At 48.4% G+C, this 25,699-nt stretch overlaps 1 protein-coding gene, 2 non-coding genes and 1 pseudogene across 3 annotated transcripts; all 4 read right to left on the bottom strand.

Annotated features, from left to right (window-relative positions):
• Positions 1–1,725: 1,725 nt before the first annotated feature.
• LOC147979007 (uncharacterized) lies at positions 1,726–3,213 on the bottom strand (annotated as a pseudogene).
• A 1,300-nt stretch (positions 3,214–4,513) lies between these two features.
• TRNAK-UUU (transfer RNA lysine (anticodon UUU)) lies at positions 4,514–4,585 on the bottom strand. The gene has a single exon. It is a non-coding gene; the product is annotated as a tRNA-Lys (tRNA).
• Positions 4,586–4,740: 155 nt separating this feature from the next.
• TRNAK-UUU (transfer RNA lysine (anticodon UUU)) lies at positions 4,741–4,812 on the bottom strand. The gene has a single exon. It is a non-coding gene; the product is annotated as a tRNA-Lys (tRNA).
• Positions 4,813–8,326: 3,514 nt separating this feature from the next.
• Positions 8,327–12,253, bottom strand: LOC125543429 (auxin-responsive protein IAA3). Its single transcript, XM_048706765.2, has 5 exons — positions 11,866–12,253; positions 10,905–11,143; positions 10,035–10,134; positions 9,288–9,349; positions 8,327–8,672 (listed from the first exon to the last, which is right to left on the bottom strand). Exons 1-5 carry the CDS (start codon positions 12,159–12,161, stop codon positions 8,632–8,634), a joined length of 738 nt encoding a protein of 245 aa, XP_048562722.1. The 5' UTR covers positions 12,162–12,253; the 3' UTR covers positions 8,327–8,631.
• Between the last annotated feature and the right edge of the window lie 13,446 nt (positions 12,254–25,699).

Here is a 25,699-nt window from a genome sequence, read left to right as displayed (position 1 = left end):
GATGGTGAAGGAAATATGCCCCAGAGGTCATAATAAAGTTGTTATTTATATTTTCTTATATCATGATAAATGTTTATTATTCATGCTATAATTGTATTAACCGGAAACTTAGTACATGTGTGAATACATAGACAAACAGAGTGTCACTAGTATGCCTCTACTTAACTAGCTCGTTAATCAAATATGGTTAAAGTTTCCTAGCCATAGACATGAGTTGTCATTTGATGAACGGAGTCACATCATTAGAGAATGATGTGATTGACATGATCCATCCATTAGCTTAGCATTATGATCGTTTAGTTTATTGCTATTGCTTTCTTCTTGACTTATACATGTTCCTATGACTAATGAGATTATGCAACTCCCAAATACCGTAGGAACACTTAGTGTGCTATCAAACGTCACAACGTAACTGGGTGATTATAAAGATGCTCTACAGGTGTCTCCGATGGTGTTTGTTGAGTTGGCATAGATCGAGATTAGGATTTGTCACTCCGATTGTCGGAGAGGTATCTCTGGGCCCTCTCGGTAATGCAATCACTATAAGCCTTGCAAGCAATGTAACTAATGAGTTAGTTGCGGGATGATGCATTACGGAACGAGTAAAGAGACTTGCCGGTAACGAGATTGAACTAGGTATGATGATACCGACGATCGAATCTCGGGCAAGTAACATAGCTATGACAAAGGGAACAACGTATGTTGTTATGCGGTTTGACCGATAAAGATCTTCATAGAATATGTAGGAATCAATATGAGCATCCAGGTTCCGCTATTGGTTATTGATCGGAGATTAGTCTCGTCATGTCTACATAGTTCTCGAACCCGTAGGGTCCGCACGCTCAATGTTCAATGACGATATGTATTGTGAGTTATGTGATTTGATGTACCGAAGGTTGTTCGGAGTCCCGGATGTGATCACGGACATGACGATGAGTCTCGAAATGGTCGAGACAGAAAGATTGATATATTGGAAGGTTATGTTTGGACACCGGAAAGGTTTTGGATAGGTTCGGGCATTTTTTGGAGTACCGGGGGTTACCGGACCCCCCCCCCCCCCCCGGGGGGGGGGGGGTTAGTGGGCCTTCATGGGCTTTAGTGGAAGAGAGGAGGAGGCGGCCAAGTGGAGGGGCGCGCCCCCCAAGCCCAATCCGAATTGGGAGGGGGGCCGCCCCCCGTCCCCTTTCCTTCTCTCCCTCTTCCCTTTCCTTTCCCTCCTAGTTGGACTACGAAAGGGGGGGAACCTACTCCTAGTAGGAGTAGGATTCCCCCTTGGGGCGCACCCCATGAGCCCGGCCGGCCCCCTCCTCCACTCCTTTATATACGGGGGAGGGGGCACCCCATAGACATACAAGTTGATTTGTTAGCCGTGTGCGGTGCTCCCCTCCACAGATTTCCACCTCGGTAATATTGTTGTAGTGCTTAGGCGAAGCACTGCGTTGGTAACTTCATCATCACCGTTACCACGCCGTCGTGTTGACGAAACTCTCCCTCGGCCTCAACTGGATCTAGAGCTCGAGGGACGTCACCGAGCTGAACGTGTGCAGATCGCGGAGGTGCCGTGCATTAGGTACTTGATCGGTTGGATCGCTAAGACGTTCGACTACATCAACCACGTTACTAAATGCTTTCGGTCTACGAGGGTACGTGACCACACTCTCCCCGCTCGTTGCTATTCTTCTCCTAGATAGATCTTGCGTGATCGTAGGTAAAATTTTTGAAATACTACGTTCCCCAACAGATGGAATTCGTAGTTGCTGCCGACGCTAGAGCAGAACAATTTGCGTAGTAGTGTGGATCGTGGATGTGAAGAGTATCTGCTAGCTTCTTGGCTTGGAGAAGTCCATATGCTTCGGCCTAGAGAGGGGATGACACCTGAGGAGAAAGAGCCGAAACATGCAGCCACTGGCAATGTTCATTGTCTTCAAGTTGGATAATAACACCAATGCCTGCAGGAGATGATTGCATTTTTTCTTCATTTTTCCAGGCCGCATCACAGGAAATTCCTGGAGACGTAACCAAGGGTGGTTCTTGCTGGGTTATTAGCTGTTGAACATTAGGGGTTGTGTCGTGCTGATCCTGGGATGCCATCATCTCTTCTAGCTTTGAGCCTTGCGTGATCGCATTAGCCGTCGGATATACATGCGAGGGCTTGCAAAACTTTCTACCAAACAAAGTATCATTTCTTACCTTCCAAAGGCACCACAAGAAAGTGTATAGACTGGTTATATTAATATGAGGATGAGCAAAAACTAGCAAAGCCTTTTAACATTTGTGGAGTTGAATGGTTACTTTCAGCAAGTACCTCAGTTTTAATATACCAAGGAGAGGAAACCTAAGAAGCTTTTGAGAAAGGGCAAAGAAAAGCATGTGCATTTCATCCTCTATGTTGCCACATCTTGCACAATTTTCACTAATATGGTTGGAAAAACTATTGCATTCTTACCAGTTGGAATAGCTCGACGAAGAAGCCTCCAGACAAATGTTTGGACCATTGGTGCCATGAGTGCCTCCAGATTTCGGCCTCTAGTTTGCCGATAGTGTTAGATTATTAAAGCAGTGTTAATATGTACTTTTCTAAGAGAAACCACCTGCAGTCTTAATTTCCAAACTAGAACGTCCACGAGCATTAATGATAGGGGTTTGCAGTATAACGTTAGCATATTGAGAAGTAAACAAAGAGTTGACAAGTTGAACATTTTAAGTTTTCTGATTGAGAGCCAAAGGTCATTAACTATAGCCAGGTAAATATAAGGAGGTTGTTGAATGGTCAAATTATCATAAATAGTTTGACATTGAGAGAACCACAGTGAACTCCAAATGGAGCTACTGCCATCAACAATTTGGTAAAAAGAGGTTGATATTAACAGTGGTCTTACCTTGAGAATTGCTTAGCGGGTGGCAGATTTTGATATGTTTTGCTTCGTCCTTCAAATGGATGTGTGGTTGTGGTACTTTGATTTGAGAATGAGAGCAAGATGACTCTGGGTTCCTTTGCTAATCTCTAGGCCATCGAAAGAATTAGACCCTGGTTAATAGCACGTAAGGTCCTAACACTTAAACCACCAATCCTTTTTTCTATGCAAATGTTTGCCCATGCCCTTAAGCATAGTATCTTTGTAGATGGTTCTTTTTTTTCACACCTGTCCACCAAAAGTTTCTAATGGTAGCTATGAGTTTTGCTAAGAACTTTGAAAAGAGGATATTTGACATATGGTAGACAGGGATTGAGGAAAAGACATACTCTCTCCGTCCCAAAATAAATGACTCAACTTTGTATTAATTTTATTTTGGGATGGAGGGAGTATTTAATAAGAATTGATCTTGCTGCACGAGAGAGCATGTTGGCTTTGTAAGCAGTGAGCTTGGACTTGAATTTGTCGCATATAAAGTTGTATGTTACCGATCTGTCTTTTGCTAGTAGAATGAGAAGGTGCCCCAAGTGTACGGTGCTGCTGTCAATGTGATATCCAGGTTAACTGGTTAATAACTGACAATAAGCGCATTCTGCTCGCAGCTTTGCATACAGCGCCCTGGAAGATAATCTGATTTCCCAGAATGACAATCCTGACTGACAGTAAACCCCCGTAATACCGCGAGAAATCCTGGGTCCCCGAACCACGCACGATGCCGCACGGTACTAACGGCGCGAGCAAAGCAAACCGCAGGGTCGCCGGAAACCGAGACAAGGGTACGACGTCTACACCACCACGACTACACCCCCCGGTACTACTACTGTGCCCGCGAAAAGCAACTCATGGCGAGACAGGCAATGGCAATGGCAATGCCCTGGCCCTCGGCCCTCCCGCGCTCGTGCTGGAGGCGACAGCGCGGCACCTGGGCTCTGACGCTGCGTCGGAGCAGGGGGCAGTTACTGCCGCACCACCTCCTGCCTCTGGGTTCAGACTGGTTCAGAGCGCATGCGCGCGGTGGACAAATTTTACAGGCGTCAATCGCGGTGACGGACTCGAAGCAAATGTCAAATGCGTCCGTCCGGTCCGGTGATCGATCCCACTTCGTACCACGTCATATCGGGATAACCATTTGCAGAGCATGAGCTCGGTGATTACAGACATGGCCATGTAGTAAGTACTGTATTATGTAAGATGCGGTGCAAGAAATCTTAATGGATGGTGGCGTAACAAAAGGAACACGGCATTTCGCTGGCATTGCGTTACTAGTAAACTAAGCTAGCTTTATCAGGCACGAAAAGATTAAAGGTTGATCTAGGATGGTAGTAATGCTAGCTAGCGCATACTCGTACACAAGCACAGTGGCAGGGCAGGACCACGGAGGAACAAAGGGACCTTTCACGCCAAAGGATTCCACATCATACTAGGCAGTCTACCCGAACAAAAATTAACAAGTCGGGAAAGTTAGAAAATATCGCCGACCGTGGGGATCTTTCACCAAAGGATTCCAAAATGAACAAAATATCCCTACTATGCAGTGGTCCTGCCTGAACAAAAATGAACAGGTCGAAATAAAGAAAAAATCAAAAAAAATTACAAGTCGCCGACCGTGGGGATCGAACCCACGGCCACGTGGTTAAAAGCCACGCGCTCTACCACTGAGCTAGGTCGGCGTGGTTGCCATTTGTCATGAAATAAAATTCAGTAAATGATATTGAAGTATCTGCTGGAAACAGCCACAAGGCACAGGGAAGCAAGTGCGGAGGGAGATACGCTGATTTGCTGAGAAGTGTTCGGGGTTAAAGGGGTTTAAAAAAACCATAGTTAACGCCGACCGTGGGGATCGAACCCACGGCCACGTGGTTAAAAGCCACGCGCTCTACCACTGAGCTAGGTCGGCTTGCTTGCATTTGCCGGCCCAGAGATGCCATGGATCTGGAGAAGATGCGACAAGTGGTTGTGCTGGCTCAACGGATTCTTTGAGGCTAGTCATAGTGGGAGTAATTCAGATAGTAACATAACGTATCTCGAGAATTTTTTGCTTACGTGGCAAGTAGTTAATGAGAAGTAGTAACATAATATGTTACTGTAACATAGCGCTTTTCAAGACAACATGAGTCTACAAGCTATTAAATGAGGCCACATATGACACTAGTACTATGTTACTTTGCACTATGAAGGTAGTAACTTAGACTAGTTTCATGCATATGATACTAGTCTAAGTTACTCCCCACTATGACCAGCCTGAGCTGAGGACACTCTCGGGGAAAGCCTCCTTTTTGTCTACGGCCGTGGCCGCAGCCAGCGACGGCGACAGACATATATAAATGTCATAACTTCCGGCGTCGATGAGTTGCTCTGCCTATCTCCGCCTGAGACAACCCGAGAGAAGCCAAATACAAGATGATCGGACGGAGGCGGCATTTTGATGTCGTTCCCCTCTCACGGGCATCATTTTTTTAGCTTTATCCAGCCAGTGGGAACGAGGAGGACCGCGGGAGAGTGGTGCGTCAGGGACTCAGGGTGGTGAGGATGATGAGGGTGGTCGTGGCGGCGGCCGGTGGAAGATGATGGTGAAGGTGTCATGGCTTATGTGGCAACGACGATGGGGAGAGAGATGACACGGTCACGACATGATTATGGTAGTCGTCTCTTCTCTAGTGTATCCTTTGGTCCTTCTCGACTACAAAGTCATAGCTACAATAACGGGTCCGGGTGGCAAGATGACAAGTGGTACGTGATTTGTTTAGTGATTTCTGATTTTCCGCAGCATCAGCCCTGCATAGTTCTCCTTCGTAGCACTTCGTCAAAATCAGAATTGTGTCACCCCTGTCGCGGGTGGCTGAGTGATTGGCATTGATCTCCATGTGGCTTCGCACTTCCTCTACGGATTGGGTTGCGTCGGTGGTCGTCTGTCGGGAAGGCGGAGTCGCTCGCTCCCTCAGAGAGAAGGGAAGACGATGATGGTTCTCAAGGAGAATCAACGATGATGACGTCAACGTGCTACCTCGATGAGCCTTTCTTTACAGTGGTGCATGTGGGGTATCTTGTCCCTGCTGCTCAGCAGGTCGTGGCGGTTTTTGACCGATTTTTCGTTAGTTAACTGGTTTCCAGCCTGATCAGCATCAAAGTAGAATCGCGTACTCCTCCCCGTAAACTAATATAAAAGCGTTTAAATCACACGCTTGAAATGACTTAAGTCCACCAGAGAGTCGCCGGCCCTAACCCTAGGCGCCGCCTCCTCTTCCCTACCCTTGCTGCCGTCGCCGGCGGCCGTCGGCTGGCCGGTGGCGGCGGCGGGGCCACTCCTGCCCACTCCCCTCCGTTCTTCTAGTCCTCGTGATGCCCCTGCTCCCGTGTGGTGGTTGTCGCAGGCTAGTGGTCGTGACGTAGCTACAGTGGCGGATAAACAAATCTGGAAGCCTGCGCGTGTGGGGTGTTAGCGTGATCCATGCATCAGCATTCCATCTTGTTGCAGTAACCATGGGCTGTATCTGCTTGGTGCGCACGAGGAGGACCGGCGGTGCGTTGTATGACTGCAGATCATGGCGTCCCTGTTATGGATCTGGCATGCTGCATTGGCCTGCATGAAGTTCTGGTGGTACCATCCTTGCGGCTGCGCTCTCTCGCGCGTGCTTGCCTTGGCGCTTTGTGGCAGCTGGGGGTTCCGGTGGCGATCCACTTGGTTATGGGCATCCGTGCCCTGCGGATTGTCGTGGCCACCTGATGATCTTTGTTAGTGTTTATCTCTTTGGATCTGATGGTTGCCGCCGGTGACTCGAACCGGCGAGCTGGCGGGATGCAGCCAAAAGCTCCCTTTATGGGGTTTGGCGGCTCTCGCTCCGACCAGTCTGCCTTTGGCGATGAGATGCAATCTATGGACGGTGACTTGACGCAAAAGATATGGTTGTGCAGTGGCGGCGTCAACGGGATTTCAAGCCCAGCGCATGTAGCTGCTGGGATCGTGGAAAAGTGATGGCAACACACATGATTGACTTAGATCTGGTGGTGCTTCTCGAGTATCCAGTCTCGAGTTTTGGGGTGAAAACCCTAGGTTTGACCTAAGTTGGCTATTCCTGGCAATGACGACGTTTTTGCATCGTTACCTTGTTGAAGGCATTGCTCATATATGCTCAGACTTGTTTTTCATGGTGAAAACCTAGATTCTGGCCTCTCATGGTTGGATCCGGCGACGGCGACGTTGGCGCGTCATTTCCTTCCTGAAGGCGTTGGTGTTGAAGAACTTTTTTGTCCTTGTGGTGTCAAAAGATGGATGATGCGGATATGGTCATCGTCGTAGTTTGTCGATCGTTGTTCTGATCGCTTTGGCTTTTTTCGCTTAGGCATAGCTTTGGTCTTGTATGATTTTGCTATTTCTCAGCGTGTGTTTTTTATGTGCGTGTGTTGGTGTTGGCTATGTGCATCCTAGCTATGCAAAGGCCGGATGTGTGCTCATCATGTTTTATATCTACTTGATGCTTCATTTTGAGTTAATAAAATCCATCCTTTATAAAAAAAATCACTACTTTAGTTATCTAAACGCGCTCTTATATTAGTTTACAGTGGGAGTACTCCACACTTGTCCTGGAAAACACCACGAGGCACAGGCAAGCAAGTGCATGCCAACGCTGATTCATTCGTCTTCTGGGATAAACTAGGACAGGGCCCAGCGTCCTGAAGTGTTCGATCCTGATCCCGCCGCTGCTTCACATGCACACCAACCAACCAGCGGATATGCAAGGGGAAAGGAGGAATAGGAAACAAGAGGAAAGGAGGCCAAAGTGGAGCATCGTTTCTACTTTCTACTACGTACTGTAGGTGGGAAGGAAGAAGATACTGGCCGGCAATGGAAAGCCTGATTCTAAGGGATGATAAGCCATCATTAACCCCCATAGCCGTCGCATTTTATACTACCTGAATGATGGTGTTAGGAAGCCTTTTAGGCCATAGCACCACTACTACTACTCTATGGAACAACCATGATGAACGGCTTCAAAAGATAATGGCGTGTGCAGTAGTACATGTCCCCACCCGGCAACAGCCACACAGCTGCTGGCAAAGAATAGATGAGATGTTTCACCATGCAATTGTTGCCTATGTTTCAGAAGAAATGGATAACAAAGCAGCAGCCCGCTGATCCGCAAACAGTATAACAAATTGGAACAGCAAAAACTTTGGAACAAGCCAGGAGTTTTGCTTCCCTTCGTTGCACCCCCTTAAAAAGTTTATACAGATCTTAAAGTTAACTTAAAAAGACCACCGCCATGTTAGCCTGCAGATCAAACGTATTGAATAGATTGATTTGGGTACAAAAGACCATGTCACCCTTTTTTTATCAAAGGGGTAAATTCTAATCTGCGTCGAAATCTGTAGACTTTTCTAGGAGGGGGTGTGCCGAAGCAGAGTTCGTCAGGTAAATAATAGTCTTGCAACCTTCACATTTACGACGAACGACCAGTTCAGGACAAGAGTGGCGAAATACATAGGAGTCATCAAACACAGCAGTAGCTCTCGCACTGCTTGCCAACCATTTACACGGATGGAAATAACACGCGTACAACAACGTGGGCACAACAAAATATAGAGCATAAGTCTCTAGGAGATATCGCAAATCTTAAACAGTAGAGTAACGGGTGGTTTTACTTGCGGGGTAGGAAAACCATGCAGTAGTACAGACGATATGTGCGACCTCGTCTTCAAACTGTGGGCAGCGACCGTTTTAGTTCTTATTCTTGGACTTAACCCCTGCCCTTGTAACTCCTGGAAAAAGAACAGATACAGTCAGTTTGGACATCATACTGTCAAGGTAGAATTATGAAATGTACTTGACGTAGGATGGTGCAGGTTACCCAAGTGAACTTAAAACCTTACATTGTTGGACAAACATTCCAAAGTAGCAAAACAAAAGCATAGATAGAGACCAGGAATGGGTTATATCCAAACACAACATTCTGTTCTTCAAATGGCATTACGGAAACAATTGTCATTCTCCAAACTCTAGAGACCAGGAATGGGTTATATCCAAACACTTCCAAAACTCACAAGGCTTTCTTACTCGTCTAGAGTAGAATTGGGAGTATATTCTAATTAAAAGGAATAAAAGCAAACTAACACTCAATTTAATGCTGGGACCGTAAAGATATTTAAGCTCCAACTTCTAAACAAGCTTTCAAGTACAATGACTTTTTTCAAGAGTAAACCGCTTTCCCGCTTAAGTGCAGTTCAAATAATTAAGCAAGCCTGAGAAACAGCTTGAGCAGTAAAGCAGTAACACGTGCAGACAAATGGTTAAATAAAATAACTGCAGAAGCACGGCATGGCATCAGTGAAATTAAAACAAAAATGTATTACTGAACGGAGCACTATTGGACATACCAAGTCCAATCACATCTGCACTTTTCATGACCCTGATCCTCCGGCAAGACTCGGTGAACATCCTGCAATTACAAATAAGAAGCAATCACTTGATAAGCTCATAGGGGAGGTATCAGGTATGCATCAGATATTCATGGTTTTCTTGACAATGGAATTGTAACAATTAACGTGCCACAAGAACAACTACAGTGAGTTAGTGACTGCATTAGAACCCTTTCACTTGTTCAGACATGAGATGCTACATGCAGCAATAGAACACCAGGACCATAGAATTTAGAGCAACTACAACATAATAAGAAGATAACCAAGTAGCTAGTACTAGGCTACTAGGTCCGTTCCTTTTTACTGGTTCTTTTGGCGTCAATGCTATCTCCAATAAATTGCTTAGACCACTGTTTTTCCTAATAGCAAAGCTTTTTAAAACTAATGGCACAATTTTAGGTGGAAAAAAATTAGTATATCTGTGTCAGAGTTTTAAGAGGATGACTGCATGCATTCTATAAAAAATTAGAACAGGTTAGATGGACTTAAGAGATACTCTAATCATGGCTGCTGTTGCTGTAGAGAACGAGTTCATTTTATCTGGGTGCATGTATGTATACACAGTAAACTAGTAAAAAACATTTATTTGGCACACTATCATTTTTTATCATCCTTTAAAAGTTATACTACAAAACTCAAACTATCATCCAGAGTTCTCATTTCTACGCTTGTTGTTATTCCAATTAGATCAGACAATGTACTTACTCCCATGGGACGTCACCAACCAGCATCCAGTCTCCATCCTTGTCTTCGTAAGTCATCACATATTCACCATCCTTTCTGTTCTCAGATGCACCATCCTTCCCTGGTACAGAATTAGACCCAGTACCACATGTAAGGTTAAAACTGCCGGAGAAAGGAGCACCTTACACTGAATTTCTCAAACAAAGCATTGTATGTTGGTAAATTTTATGTCCCTAGATATACACCTCTCTGAAATTTACGTTCTTAAATTAGTAGGTTTGATGTCTGTCCTTGAAGCACAAAATGGGTATGAAGAGGTTATAGGGAAATTGCTGTTTATCAAAGGCTTATGAATAATTGAGTGATATTTAGTTATTTACAGACCCTTAGCGAATGCTAGCCTAAACATTAGGCATTTTATGACATAGTCCACTGCTAGTTGCTTCATCAAACAATATTAAACACAATAAAAGTTCCTTGAATTAGAAGAGAATATTTGCTCCACCAGTAATAATATATGCTGAAACTAGGTATCTAGCGAAACAAATATGCACACAAATAGCATGGCCAAATGTAGACGCGAAGCCTCGAAACTGGTTACACCACAATAACCAATTTAGCCGGCCCTGAAAAAGAGTCTTCTTCGTCAATTTCATAAACCTGGAATTTGCTACTCCCTCCGATCCAAATTATTTGACGCAGCTTTAGTAAAGTGTACTAAAGCTGCGTCAATTAATTTGGATCGGAGGGAGTAGAACATTTCCAAACAGAGTAATTGGTTATTTCTTCAGCGAAATGAGATGTGTGCAACGATGCATTTCTTCTACCCCAATTCAAATTCAGGTGCAGATTAAAACATCAACAATTTGCCAAGGATCCAAGCAGCCTCACCGGTCCTGAAGCCAATGAACATTTTCCCTAGCCCCACAACCATGTCCTTGTAGTTCTTGTATGTCTTGAGGTCAACCTTCCTCAGGTAAGGCGCACCATCCATGCTGACCTTGACATACAGAAACTCTTGCCCCTGCTTCGTGTCAGAATCCTCCTTGCTGCTCTTCAGCTGGTTGGTGGTGGTTGCCATCGTGTTCTTGCGGTAGCTGCGGACTGGTGGCCATCCCACCACCTGAGCCCTGCGCATCGGCAATTCAGAGTAAGAACCGGCAATGGAGCCGACCCAGCATTTCGTTTGGCTCTATGAGGTTATGAACACGAGTTGAAAACAACCGGGTATGTTCAAACCAAACATACCCTGGAAAACAACTCAAAGCACTACAAACTTGGTAAACCTTGAAAGTAAAGGTAGACCCAAATTGACTAGTCCAATTCAAACCAGGTGCGCAAATTTGCAGATGTGAAGCCCTCCTTAGTTTCCCAATGAAAATTCAAAGAACAAAATCACACATCTAATAAAGTTAGAAAAAAGAGGAGGGGGGTATTGAAGTCTAATTTCACAGCAAAATTGTAAAAAGACTCTTCAGTGAATGAATCTCTACCCCTCCACGCTCCTGAAACTAATAGATCAAGCCGAGTGCAAACGCGCGCCCACAAACAGCAACGGAAGAACCGCGAAATGGGCCCTTCGGCACCAAATTTGCACCCAAAAAAGAGGGTTTTTCCGCCTCGACAGACGGAATTCCCTCAAATGCATGCAACGGCCACCAAATTACAGCTTTTCGGAGGTTCCAAGCAAACTAAATCACCGTCTCGTACTAACCCACCACATATTTTCCCAAATTTTTACGCATCACTTCCTCCACCCATTCGCGCTCCAACCCACCGCATCCCGCAAAACTCGGCAGAACACCATGAAACAGTCAAATCCACAAAATTCGCAGGGGGAGTAGGCGCCTACTTGGCAGCAGGCTGCGGCGGGGCGGCGACCTTCTTGTCCTTCTCATCCCCGGACGCGTCCTTGCCTTTCCCGCCGGCGGAAGCCGGCGCAGGCGGCGCGACCTCGTCCGAAAACCCTCGCTTGGCGCCCTTGGCGGGCAGCAGCTCCAGTGTGGTGGTGGCGGTGACCGGCCGGCGGTCGGGCGACTCGCAGCCGGGAAGTCCGAGGCGGAGCTCGGTGCCTTTCAGGTCGTCGTCCGCGCGGCCGCCGGCGGCGGCCGAGAGGCCTATGTAGTCGAGCTCGAGAGGCGGCGACATGGGAAGCAGCAGGACATGAACTGGGGAGTAGCAGGAGGGGGAGGGGGAGGACGGTGGAGGGGAGGGGGGAGTGGAGCTGGTGGTTTGATTGCTATAGGAGGGAGGGGAGGGGAGGGGAGAGGAGAGACAGAGGGAGGCGAGCAAGTGTGGTGGTGCCGTGGTAGTGGCAGTGGTAGTAGCAGCAGGAACTAGACTAGAGACTCTAGACTGTAGCAGAGTGGGGTGTGGCTGTTTGATGCTTTTGATTGCCCATGGGATGTTTAATGCGTAAAAGAGCTCGGGGTGAATAGTAAATTTAAAAAATGAAAAAAAAACTTCAAAAAAAATCTGATTTCTTTTGGTATAAACTTCGACAAATGTTCTTGGCGCTTGCAAATTTTCATCCTGAAGATAACATTCGTGGAAGTCATGGCAAAAAAACAAAAATAACACTCATAATATGCTTTCGAAAATAGCATTTTTGGAATGACGAGTTTGTTTTTTACCATGTTGAATGTTATTCCGGGATGAAAATTTGCCTGAAGCCCACAACTACACCCTGCCTGAAACCCAGGTTGCACTTAACCTTCTCCATTGTACCCGAGCTCTCTTTTTTTTGCTTAAGAAAACCATTATTGAATCATAAGACCTAATCAGGTCACATAATTCGGCAACTGTCGAGTTCAACCCCAATCCCCAACAAATCCACACTAAAAGATCCATTGCTCACAGCGGCCCTGTTCGGCAGGGTCCACCGATTTTTCAATATTGTTAGCGGTACGACCAGATACTAAAGTCAATTTCTGCCTATTACCACCAATGAAAGTATCATGACTAATCTATATATTCAGAGCTCCCTTTGGGTCCATAGCTGCTTGGGCATTCTCTTTCTCTCTACAAGTTTAGTTTGATAACTTGAGGTCATGTGTTGATGTTCACCATGAAACTATCTCGGCCTGCATACATATGTACTTCTCCTTCTCCTTCCTAATTCCTCCAAACCAAAACGTGGTGGTGGTGGGTCTCTTTGTGATCGTTGTATTGTTATTTTGCAGAGCTCCTCCGGGCATGTCACTGGTGCAGGTCATGCCTCATCTCCCTTTCACATTTATCCTCTAAATTTTGTCGCAAGTCCTTCTCTTTATTCTCCCCTATTTATGCTTGTACATACTCGGGCTACTGACCTCATCCTACTTGACTCTGTACTCCCCGCCAGTGCGGGTGGTACTAGAGGACATGAACTCTCGATGCAGGTTATGCTTGGTTGGAAGGTCTCAGACAGTAGCATGCATGTGTCTCCCATGCTCGGTCTCACTCGATCTCGAGCTACCAAAATTGTTGTTGTTGCTAGACACCATCTTATTGGATTCACTCTTAAGCCCAAACATGTGTCCCTCAACCATTCTCCCACCAGGAGCTAGATTTCACAACGGCTAAAAACACCATCTACATGAATTAGCCGACCACATTCACAACAGAAGTGCGGAATCTTCTTGTATGAGAAATCAAACCAAGTACCAATTCGGTCTTCTGGTGAAGACATTAGGAAGAAATCCCTCACCAACGACTCATCTACATATATGTTGCAGGACACGGAGGTGCTTTCCTCATGCTAAACCATCTTTCTCCGCATCTAGTTTGATCACCTCCCCGAGACAATTTCCAAGGTCCTTTCCAAAAGTTTCCAAGCGTTTATCTAGTAGTAGGTCCGTGACTCAAACCCATGCTTCAACTATGTCAAAAACCATATCAGACAGCCTCGTATCCTCCTCGTGATCCTTCAGCACTATAATGTTAAAGTCAGATTGCCATGGTCCATTAATTAACCAGTGTTTCCGTCTCCTTCACTGCCAAAGCGGACTACAAAGATGTTTCCGCTAATATCCTTAAATTGAGCCTCCATGTGGAGACCCCAAGCCTTCTACATCGTTCTCCTGAGAGCATGAATGTTCATTGGTCTATTCCTATAGATTAAATAACTAGGCCTATATGAACTATCATACATCATATAATTGGATGGTTAGGAAAGTGGTTTTATCTTGGCTCACTTTGGATCAAGTTATGTTTGGTCTAGAAACATCTCAAAACTTGCCCAACATATCAAGAACTCCAATGAGACCATTCTTCTCCTGGACATGTTAGAACAATATATGCCTTTGAATACCAAGGAATGGAATGGAAGAGTTATCTTAAAGAGCCACATGAACAACTTGCTTAACTTTCAAAGCATATACCGTAAGCAAAGAGCCATAATTAGACGGGTGAAGTTTGGAGAAGGAAACATAAAAAAATTCCAGGCAAAAGAAACTATCAAGTACACAAATACCTAGATTGCCATGTTGAAGGATGTACAACAAACTGAACACCTTGATCATAATGCAAAGGTTGCAATTCCGTGGAGAGCCTATAAGAAGAGACTTGGTAGTACTTCTCCAACTTAAAAAAATATTCAATCTCTCTAGCATGCTCTCATCAAATATTTCTTTGGAAGAGCTTGATGCACCATTCTCAAAAAACGGAAAATGATGAGGTTGTTAAACATCTTCCTACTGATAAAGCTCCTAGTCCAGATGGTTTCAATGGGGCATTTTTGAAAACTTGTTGGCATATCATTTGTCAGGACTTTTGCTAGCTCATTGAAGATTTTTATAATGAGAAAGTGAACCTTCCACCCACAAACAACTCTTTCATTACTTTGATTCCAAAGAAAGAGAATCCTCTAACACCTCATGATTTTAGGCCCATTTCTCTACTAAACAGCTCCATCAAGATCATCACTGAGCTCCTGGCTAATAGGCTACAAAAAGTAATCCTCAAGCTTATTCATACAAATCAATAATGGATTTCTGAAGTCCAAGTCCATACCAGATTGTCTATCATGGGCATATGAGTACATTCACCAGTGCCAGCAGTCCAAGAAAGAAATACTAATCTTAAAACTTGGTTTTGCTAAAGCTTTTAATACGATTGAACATGACACTATATTACAAATTCTCTAGGCCACAGGCTTTAGCTCCAGATGGATTAACTGGATAAAATGATTTACACCACTGGATTGTCTTATGTCTCGTTGAATGGAGTGTCAGGGAAGCAATTCAAATGTGAAAGGGGAGTGAGGAATGGAGACCCCCTCTCACCACTCGTTTGTGTCCTATGAGCTGATCTACTTCACCCAGTTCTCAGTGAAGTAATGCATGCAAACATTATTCAAGCTCCTATCAACTCTCAGTCAAATCAAGATTACATAGTGATCCAGTTCGCCGATGAAATTCTGGTTCTCCCAGCCCAAGAAAGACAAATTGCACAAGTGAATAACCTGCTGTCGCATTTTGTGTGACGCCCGGATAATTAAGCTACAGTAAACCCTTCTAATGTTGCCACGTCATCACGATTACTGTTGCCAAACTCATGATGATTCAAATCCCGTTTGAATTCAAATTGAATTAAAGGCAAACAATAAAAGTTTTTCAAAATTTAAAACTAAAATGTTCGGGGTGAGCCAAATAAATCCTAAGTATTAAGGTGGAGTAACCAACATTTTTAAAAAGTATTTGAATGCGCTAAAATAAATAAAACAGCGACAAAAACAATAACTTAAATGCTTTTTCAATTAGTAAAGAATACAAGTTGCTTTACTTTTGTCCCAAACCTTTTGTGAGAACAATCAATTTTACAAATCTAATTTAGGAGTGGGTTTCATTTTTCTAAAACTATAAACTATTACACAAGTAAATGAAAACAATAAAGGAAAAATAAATAAAAGGGAAAATCAAAGCAAACAAAAAAAAGGGAAAAGCACCCTCCACTGGGCTCCGGCCCAGCTGGCCTGCCCAACTGGGCCAAGGCCCACCCCCACTCCCCCACTCGCCACCGACACCCACACCCCACTCCCACGCAAAATATCCCCCCCATCTTCCCCCGATTGGATCGGGATCGAGGAGGGGAGCCGACCGCCGCCGCCTGGAGAGCCACCTCGCCGGACGCTGTCACCTAAAGCCGCCCCCGACGCTGCCGAACCTCGTCGCCTTCTCCCCACCGTCGCTCGTCTCCGTCCTCCTCCTCGCCCCTCCCGTTGCCCCGAACCCTGCAACCTCCTGTGAGCCCCCTCTCCTCCTCTCCTCGCGTCGGTCGCCCACTCGTCGTCCCCGCGCTCACCTCGCAGTCGCACCCGCCTCTGCGTGGCCGCGCCCCGCCGCGGCTCCCGCACGCCCGCGCATGCCCTGTGCGCGCCACTTTGGCCATGGCCTCGCTCACCAGCGCCCGCACGCGCGCCGTTCGCCCTGGCCGCGCCCGCGCCCGTGACCCCGCACAGGCTTCGCTCACTGCCGCCGACCCCTGTCCCGCATCGCCACGGCGCTGCCGTCACCGCTGTTGCTCGCCCCCGCTCTGCTGTTCCTTCCCCGTGTGCTGCGCCGCCGCCTCATCCCTGCCTCCCGCTGCTCGCCGCCCCTGCCGCTCATCACCACCGCCGCTGGCCACTCCGCCACGCGCCGCGCCACCCGCGCCATGCTGCTGCAGCCTGCAGCCCGCCCCTCGCGTGACCCCCGCCGCCCTCGGTTGGCCTCGCCGGAGCCATTTTCGGCCGGCCTCGCCGCAGCCCCGGGCGTGCGCGCGAACGAACAGGTGCTGGGCACCTGTTGCGCCTGTGCCCGCTAACGCCAGCGTCTGCTAAAGCCCCTATGGGCCTATGACAGAGGGGCCCCGCCCACAGAATGTTAAAAAAAGAAGAATAAGAATAAAGAAAAAATAGAAATAAAATAAATAAATAAAACAATTAATTAACTAAATAATTAACTTAATTAATTCTGTTTAAATTAACTAATTAAGATTAATTAACCTAATAACTAGTTAACCTAATTAACTACTGTTAATTAGTCAAATGGGTCACTGACAGGTGGGACCCACCTGTCAGGTTGACCAGGTCAACTGCTGATGTCATGCTGACGTCAGCAGACACTATTCTAGATAATGTTGAATTAAATAATTAAATAAATCCTAAAAATGATTTAAATCTTTTAAAATTAATATAAAATAAACCGTAGCTCGGATGGAAAAACTTTGTACATGAAAGTTGCTCAGAACGACAAGACGAATCCGGATATGCAACCCGTTCGTCCCCCACGCATCCCTAGCATAGTGAACACATAACTTTCCCCCCTCCATTTCGTCTGTCTGAAAACGCGAAACACCGGGGATATTTTCCCGGATGTTTCCCCCCTTCATCGGTACCACCTCATACCGCGATAGGGCACACCTAGCTTCACGCTTTGTCATGTCATGCATCGTCATGCATCTGTTTGCTTAATATTTATTGTTTCTTCCCCCTCTTCTCTCGCTAGACACCGAGACCGACGCCGCTGCTACCTAGTACGACTACGGTGTTGACGACCCCTCTCTCTTACCAGAGCAACCAGGCAAGCCCCCCCTTTGATCACCAGATATCGCCTACTCTTCTCTCTACTTCTTGCATTAGAGTAGTGTAGCATGTTACTGCTTTTCGTTAATCCTATCCTGATGCATAGCCTGTCCTTGCTACTACTGTTGTTACCTTTACCTGCAATCCTAATGCTTAGTATAGGATGCTAGTTTATCATCAGTGGCCCTACATTCTTGTCCATCTGCAATGCTATACTATCGGGCCGTGATCACTCGGGAGGTGATCACGGGTATATGCTATATACTTTATACATGATACATGTGATGACTAAAGTCGGGTTGGCTCGAGGAGTACCCGCGGTTGATTCACGAATTGGGGGCTGGAAGGACATACTTTCCCGACGACCCTCCGTGTGGATCTTTGTGGCGAAGCGACAGGGCAGGTAGAGACCACCTAGGAGAGAGGTGGGCCTGGCCTTGGTCGGTGTTCGCGATTATTTCAAGATAACATGTTTAACGAGATCTTGGTATTTGATCTGAGGCTGGCCACTGGCCTATACGCACTAACCATCTACGCGGGGACAGTTATGGGCACTCGATGTCGTGGTATCAGCCGAAGCCTTCGTGACGTCAGCGATTGAGCGGCGCGCGCCGGATTGGACCGTAAGCCTGCTCTTGTATTAAGGGGGCTAGTTCTGCTTCCGGCCGCGTACGCAACGTGCAGGTGTGCAATGGGCGATGGGCCCAGACCCCTGCGCCATAGGATTTAGACCAGCGTGCTGACCTCTCTGTTGTGCCTAGGTAGGGCTGCGACGTGTTGATCTTCCGAGGCCGGGCATGACCCAGGAAAGTGTGTCCGGACAAAGGGGATCGAGCGTGTTGGGAAATGTGGTGCACCCCTGCAGGGAAGTTAATCTATTCGAATATCCGTGATCTTCGGTAACAGGACGACTTGGAGTTGTACCTTGACCTTATGAAAACTAGAACTGGTTACTTAATAAAACACACCCTTCCAAGTGCCAGATACAACCCGGTGATCACTCTCTAACAGGGCGACGAGGAGAGGATCGTCGGGTAGGATTGTGCTATGCGATGCTACTTGGTGAACTTACCATCTACTCTCTTCTACATGCTGCAAGATGGAGGTGGCCAGAAGCGTAGTCTTCGATAGGACTAGCTATCCCCCTCTTATTCCGGCATTCTGCAGTTCAGTCCACATATGATACCCTTATTCCCATTGATACCAATGCATACATTTGTAGTGTAGCTCCTTGCTTGCGAGTACTTTGGATGAGTACTCACGGTTGCCTTGCTCCCCTTTCCCCCCTTCCTATACCCGATTGTTGCGACCAGACGTTGGAGCCCAGGAGCCAGATGCCACCATCGACGACGACTCCTACTACACTGGAGGTGCCTACTACTACGTGCAGCCCGCTGATGGCGACCAGGAGTAGTTTAGGAGGATCCCAGGCAGGAGGCCTGCGCCTCTTTCGATCTGTATCCCAGTTTGTGCTAGCCTTCTTAAGGCAAACTTGTTTAACTTATGTCCGTACTCAGATTTTGTTGCTTCCGCTGACTCGTCTATGATCGAGCTCTTGTATTCGAGCCCTCGAGGCCCATGGCTTGCAATATGATGCTTGTATGACTTATTTTATTTGTAGAGTTGTGCTGTGATATCTTCCCGTGAGTCCCTGATCTTGATCGTACACGTTTGCGTGTATGATTAGTGTACGATTAAATCGGGGGCGTCACATTTTGCTGCTCAAACTGGACTTCAGATTACTACAAAAAAACATGTTTTGGTGCCCCTCAATGTGGGAGAAGCAAATCTGAATAAGTTACTTGGATTCTTAGGGTGCAAGATGGGAACTTTTCCATTTACTTATCTTGATCTCCCACTGAGTGATCACATGCTTAAAAATGAAGACTTCACTCCCATTTGTCAAACAATTGAGAGAAGACTCTGTGGAGTCTCTACCATGCTAGGATATGATGGCAAGCTTCAACTCATCAAATCAGTTTTTGCAGCCCTACTAATCTTCTTCACATGTACCCTTGCTCTTCCTGCTGGAATCATTGAAAAGTTAAATAAACACATCATGCAATTTCTATGGAGGAAGTATGGACAAGAGATATCTGGCCCTGCTCTAATTACTTGGGATAAGGTCTCCCAACCAAAAAATCTTGGTGGTCTAGGGATCTTGGATCTGGCTGTTCATAACAAAGCATTGCTCATGAAAAATCTACACAAGTTCTTTAGCAGAGCAAATCTTCCCTGGTTCAACATGATTTGGGACCGCTACTACTCATTTGACTTGTCGGAAGAAGGAACGGTGGGTTCATGTCGGCGTTCTGGGACCGGGGGTACCCAGACTTGCCTGCCTGCGGCCCGTGGTGTGGCTCCATCAACGGCCCGGTATGGTCCAGCTTCAGCAACAACAACTCAGGACCCTCGCGATGGGCCAAGCCTCGCGAGGCGGACGACACCAAGACCTCCCTAGGGGCAGCCTCACTAGTCTGACTCCCAAGGATCGGAGATATCTATGCAAGGGGCCCCTCGCGAGGTTCACGTGACGTGAGCCATGACGACCAAGGCCAGACGGGCGCCAACGGGTGCAGTGTACCAGTTTCCTCTTTGGTGCTAAAGAGGCAAGCGCAGGCGCGGGTTCCTGAGGCATCAAGCAAAGGTTTCCATATCGGTGCAACAAGACCAAGACCAGTAGGACGGAGGTCATAGCGGAGCCCACAACAGCGTCACCAGTAGAGCCTTTGGCAGGCGAAGACCACCTTTTGTCGGGATAGCTTGTACTAGTTGTCCCCTTCAAACTTGGCCGTTGTGGGATCCCTTCCTGCCTAAACATTTGGGAAGAGGACCAAGGCCACTATAAATAGGACTTAGCCACCACCATAGAGGGGGGTCGGATTCATTCCACCCTGACGAGTGCACCAGCTCATCTAGCTCAAGAACACCTCATCTCCGGAGGTTGTTCATCCCTTGTACTAGTTCATACTCAGCCCCTCGAGGCAATCCACCCACACAGTGGAATAGGGTATTACACCGCAAGGTGGCCTGAACCAGTATAAACCCCCGTGTCTCTTGTTCTTTGGGTCCGTCAAGCTAGGCCGTGGAATCGTTGAGCATGCGAGTCAGGGAGAGAGTGTTCTTCGTGCGCACCCCAGAGTTCGAACCTCACAAGGGTTTGCCGGAACCCGTAATCTGACATTTGGCGCGCCAGGTAGGGGTGCTCCGGAGCTCCGCCTCTCCGCTTGTTCCGCCCCTCCGCCCACTTCGTCTCTCCGTTCGACTCTCATGGCGGGCGCTGCTACCTCTTGAGCTTGCGTTGGATTTCCCCGAAGAGGAAAGGATGATGCAGCAGAGTAGCATAAGTATTTCCCTCAGTTTTTGAGAACCAAGGTATCAATCCAGTAGGAGGCTACGCTCAAGTCCCTCGTACCTGCACAAAACAATAGCTACTCGCAACCAACGCGATTAGGGGTTGTCAATCCCTTCACGGTCACTTACGAGAGTGAGATCTGATAGATATAATATTTTTGGTATTTTTGGTATAAAGATGCAAAGTAAAAAGTAAAAAGCAAAGTAAAAACAAAGCAAGATTAAAGTGATGGAGATTGGTATGATGAGAATAGACCCGGGGGCCATAGGTTTCACTAGTGGCTTCTCTCAAGAGCATAAGTATTCTACGGTGGGTGAACAAATTACTGTTGAGCAATTGACATAATTGAGCATAGTTATGAGAATATCTAGGCATGGTCATGTATATAGGCATCACGTCCGTGACAAGTAGACTGAAATGATTCTGCATCTACTACTATTACTCCACTCATCGACCGCTATCCAGCATGCATCTAGAGTATTAAGTTAAAAACAGAGTAACGCCTTAAGCAAGATGACATGATGCAGAGAGATAAATTCATGCAATATGAAATAAACCCCATCTTGTTATCCTCGATGACAATGATGCAATACGTGCCTTGCTGCCCCTTCTGTCACTGGGAAAGGACACCGCAAGATCGAACCCAAAGCTAAGCACTTCTCCCATGGCAAGAACTACCAATCTAGTTGGCCAAACCAAATGGATAATTCGAAGAGACTTGCAAAGATAACCAATCATAATAAAAGAATTCAGAGAAGATTCAAATATTATTCATAGATAGACTTGATCATAAACCCACAATTCATCGGTCCCAACAAACACACCGCAAAAAGAAGATTACATCGAATAGATCTCCACAGGAGAGGGGGAGAACTTTGTATTGAGATTCAAAGAGAGAGAAGAAGCCATCTAGCTACTAACTATGGACCTGAAGGTCTGAGGTAAACTACTCACACTTCATCGGAGAGGCTATGATGATGTAGAAGCCCTCCGTGATGACGGCCCTCCTCCGGCGGAGCTCCGGAACAGGCCCCAAGATGGGATCTCGTGGATACAGAAAGTTGCGGCGGTGGAATTAGGTTTTTGGCTCCGTATCTGTTCGTTTGGGGGTACGTAGGTATATATAGGAGGAAGAAGTACGTCGGTGGAGCATCGAGGGGCCCACGAGGCAGGGGGCGTGCCCTAGGGGGGGCCCCCACCCTCGTGACCGCCTCTTTTGTTCCTTGGCGTAGGGTCCAAGTCTCCTGGATCACGTTCGGTGAGAAAATCACGTTCCCGAAGGTTTCATTCTGTTTGGACTCCGTTTGATATTCCGTTTCTTCGAAACACTGAAATAGGCAAAAAACAACAATTCTGGGCTGGGCCTCCGGTTAATAGTTTAGTCCTAAAAATAATATAAAAGTGGAAAATAAAGCCCAATATAGTCCAAAACAGTAGATAATATAGCATGGAGCAATAAAAAATTATAGATACGTTGGAGACGTATCAGGCGCCGCCCCACCAGCTGGATCGACGGGCGTGCGCAGAGGCACCATGGGCCTCCGAGCCTTCACCCCCACCTTACAAAAGGTGCAGTGGCCGCACAAGTTCAAGCCGGATATGCCGCCTCGCTACGATGGCGCGGCGGATCCAGCAGCCTTCCTGCTGGTGTATGAGGAGGCCGTTCGGGAAGCGGGAGGCGATGACAAGGTCATGGCCAACTGGTTTCCCATGGCCCTAGACGGCGTGCCGCGCACCTGGCTGCTCATCCTGCTAGGATCCTCAATGGCCTCCTGGGAAGAGCTGTGCGGTCTCTTCGTCGCGCGCTTCACGGCACCAGTTCCCCTCGCCGTTGCAGCCATCCTCGGCGACTCGCAGGCACTGCCCTCAGATCGCGACGTCAAGCAGTTGTTCCGTCAAATGGGCCCCGCCTCTATACAGCAGGGACCTCCCCGAGATGGGCGGCGCCCAAGGCCGACCTCACCTTCAACTCGGGGGACCATCCGGCGACCACCACCGGCTCGGGCGCGCTCCCGATGCTTTGCACACCCATCATCTGCAACATGGCGGTAACCAAGACCCTCATCGACGGCGGGGCTAGCCTCAACGTGCTCTTTGTGGAAGCTTTCAGCTTGCTCCACATACCGCACGACCGGCTCCGTCACACCAAGCCCTTCTCTGGAGTTGGCGGTGGTTCCACCAGCCCCCTAGGGCAGATCCGCCTCCCCGTCACCTTCGGCACCCGTGATAACTACCGCACTGAGCTTATCAACTTCGACATCGCTCGCATCAGCCTCCCGTACAACGCCATCCTCGGGTACCCAGCCCTGGCTCAGTTCATGGCAGCAACTCACCCTGCATACAACCTCATGAAGATGCCGGGGAGCAACGGCGTCCTCACCGTGACTGGAGACACCAAGGAGGCCCTGACGGCCCTCAAGCTCGCCTTCAGGGCCGCGGTGGCGGCGCACCCCGCAGGTGAAGCAGCACTTGGGGCCCAGGGGGCTGCGCCGGCGAAGAAGAAGCAGTTATTCTCGCAAGATCGGGCCAACACGAAGCAAGTACTGCTCGACGATGATGGGGCCTCGGGAGCCACCTTCACCATAGGCGCCAACCTCAACCCGGACCAAGAAGAGGCACTGGTGAAATTCCTGCGCGCGAACAAGGAGGTATTCACCTGGGAGCCCAAGCGGCTGGTGGGGGTCCCAATGGGAGTAATCGAGCACCACTTGAGGGTGTGCCCCAATGTGCGCCCAGTGAAGTAGAAGGCGCGACAATAGTCCACAGAGAAGTAGTCCTTCATCGTCCAGGAAACCCGCAAGCTACAGGCGGCGGGTGTCATCCGCGAAGTCCGATACCCGGAGTGGCTGGCAAACCCCATCATCGTGCCCAAGAACGGCGGGAAGGAACGCATGTGCGTCGACCTCACCAACCTCAACAAGGCCTTCCCTTAGGACCCGTTCCCGCTTCCACGCATCGATCAGATCATCGACTCCACCGCCGAGTGCGACCTGTTGTGTTTCCTAGATGCCTTCTCAGGTTACCACCAGATCAAGATGGCGGTGGAGGACGTAGAGAAGACGGCATTATTAACCCCGTGCGGGGTGTACTGCTACACCTGCATGCCGTTTGGGCAGCGTAACGCTGGGGCGACCTTCCAGTGGCTGATGCACATCGCTCTAGGCCAACAGCTCCGGAGGAATGCTGAAGCCTACATCGACGACATTGTGGTAAAATCTCGGGAGGCTAGGACCCTCATTCAGGATCTGGAGGAGACTTTTGCCAGCCTGCGCAAGGTAGATCTGCGGCTCAACCTGGAAAATGCGTGTTCGGCGTCCCCTCCGGCAAGCTGCTGGGTTTCCTCGTGTCGCACAGGGGATCGAGGCGAACCCAGAGAAGGTCAAAGCAATAGAAGACATGAGCCCGCCGCAGACTCTCAAGGACATGCAAAAACTCGCGGGCTGCGTAACCTCACTTGGGCGCTTTGTCTCCAAGGTGGGGGAGCGCGCCCTCCCGTTCTTCAAGCTGATGAAGAAGAAGGGCCCATTCGAGTAGACTCTGGAGGCCGACGTGGCATTTCAAGACCTCAAGAGATACCTAACCAGCCCACCGGTGATGGTGGTGCCTCGTTCTCTCGAGCCTCTGGTGCTTTACCTGACCGCCACACCTCATTCCGCTAGCGCAGCGCTGGTGGTCGTCCGGGAGGAGCGCCAGGCCAAGAGCCTGCCACCCGACGCCGTGCATCCGGTCAGGATGGTGCAGCACTAGGACGGCGCCCCTGAAGCCACATCAGAGCCAGCAGATGATCGGGCACCACAAGACGGCGCTCCTGAGGCCGCGGTAGCCCCGATAGGCGACCGAACTCCAGAGGTCCCCCAGCCTTAGGGAGCGCCCCAGCCTCAGGAGATCTCGGACTCCACCAACACTTCTGCCCTCGTCGAACACCTGGTGTACTTCGTCAACACGGTGTTGTGAGACGCGCGGGCACGCTACCCCATGCCGCAGAAGCTTCTGCTCGTGCTCCTCGTGGCCTCGCGCATGTTACGCTACTACTTTCAAGGCCACCCCATCAAGGTCGTGTCAGCTTACACGCTGGAGAGGGTACTTCGAAGCCCCAACGCAGCGGGGAGGGTCGCTGAGTGGAACATCGAGCCGCAGGCCTTCCAGCTAGAGTTCAGCACCACCAGGGTCATCAAGGGAGCCGCGCTCGCTGACTTCGTGGCGGAATGGACTGATGCTCTAGGGCCCGAAGCAGGCGAGGATCAGTCTCTCTCGCCGGGGAGCGAAGCACCAGACGGTTGGGTCATGTACTTCGACGGCGCCTTCGTGTGCCAGGGCGCGGGGGCTGGAGCTGTGCTCATTTCGCCCACCCAGGACAAGCTCTACTACACGGTGCAGATCTGCTTCCAGCGGGGGGAGAAGGTCTCCAACAACATCACGGAAAACGAAGGGTTGATCACCGGCCTTAAGGCTGCGGCGGCCCTAGGTGTGAAGTGCCTCACCATCAAGGGCGACTCCCAGCTCCTCGTCAACTTTTCCAACAAGGTGTATGAGCCGAAGGACGAGCACATGGAGGCGTACCTCGCGGAGGTACGCAAAATGGAGAAGCAACTCTTGGGCCTAGAACGGTAGCATGTGCCCCACGGCACAAACAAGGAAGCTGATGATATCACCAAGAGGGCATCAAGGCGTCAGCCCCAAGAGCCCAGTCAGGGAGTCCTGGACTAAGGGGTCCTCGGGCGTCTGACCTATTAGACATGGGTCGGACTGATGGGCTGTGAAGATACAAAGGCCGAAGACTCTACCCGT

The sequence above is a fragment of the Triticum urartu genome, chromosome 3A (assembly GCF_056163025.1).
Source record: "Triticum urartu cultivar PI428250 chromosome 3A, HENAU_Tu73, whole genome shotgun sequence".
Classification (NCBI taxonomy): domain Eukaryota; kingdom Viridiplantae; phylum Streptophyta; class Magnoliopsida; order Poales; family Poaceae; genus Triticum; species Triticum urartu.
Note: the sequence above shows the minus strand (reverse complement) of the source record. Positions and strands in the feature narration are given on the sequence as shown.

What these genes read in the sequence shown, in the direction of transcription:
- LOC125543429 (XM_048706765.2), bottom strand. Translation starts at nt 12,161, where the DNA reads ATGTCGCCGCCTCTCGAGCTCGACTACATAGGCCTCTCGGCCGCCGCC. An exon ending in GTTCATTGGCTTCAGGACCG is followed by an intron (nt 10,135 to 10,904) that starts GTGAGGCTGCTT and finishes ATTCTGTACCAG; the next exon opens with GGAAGGATGGTGCATCTGAG. An exon ending in TGCAGATGTGATTGGACTTG is followed by an intron (nt 8,673 to 9,287) that starts GTATGTCCAATA and finishes TTCTTTTTCCAG; the next exon opens with GAGTTACAAGGGCAGGGGTT.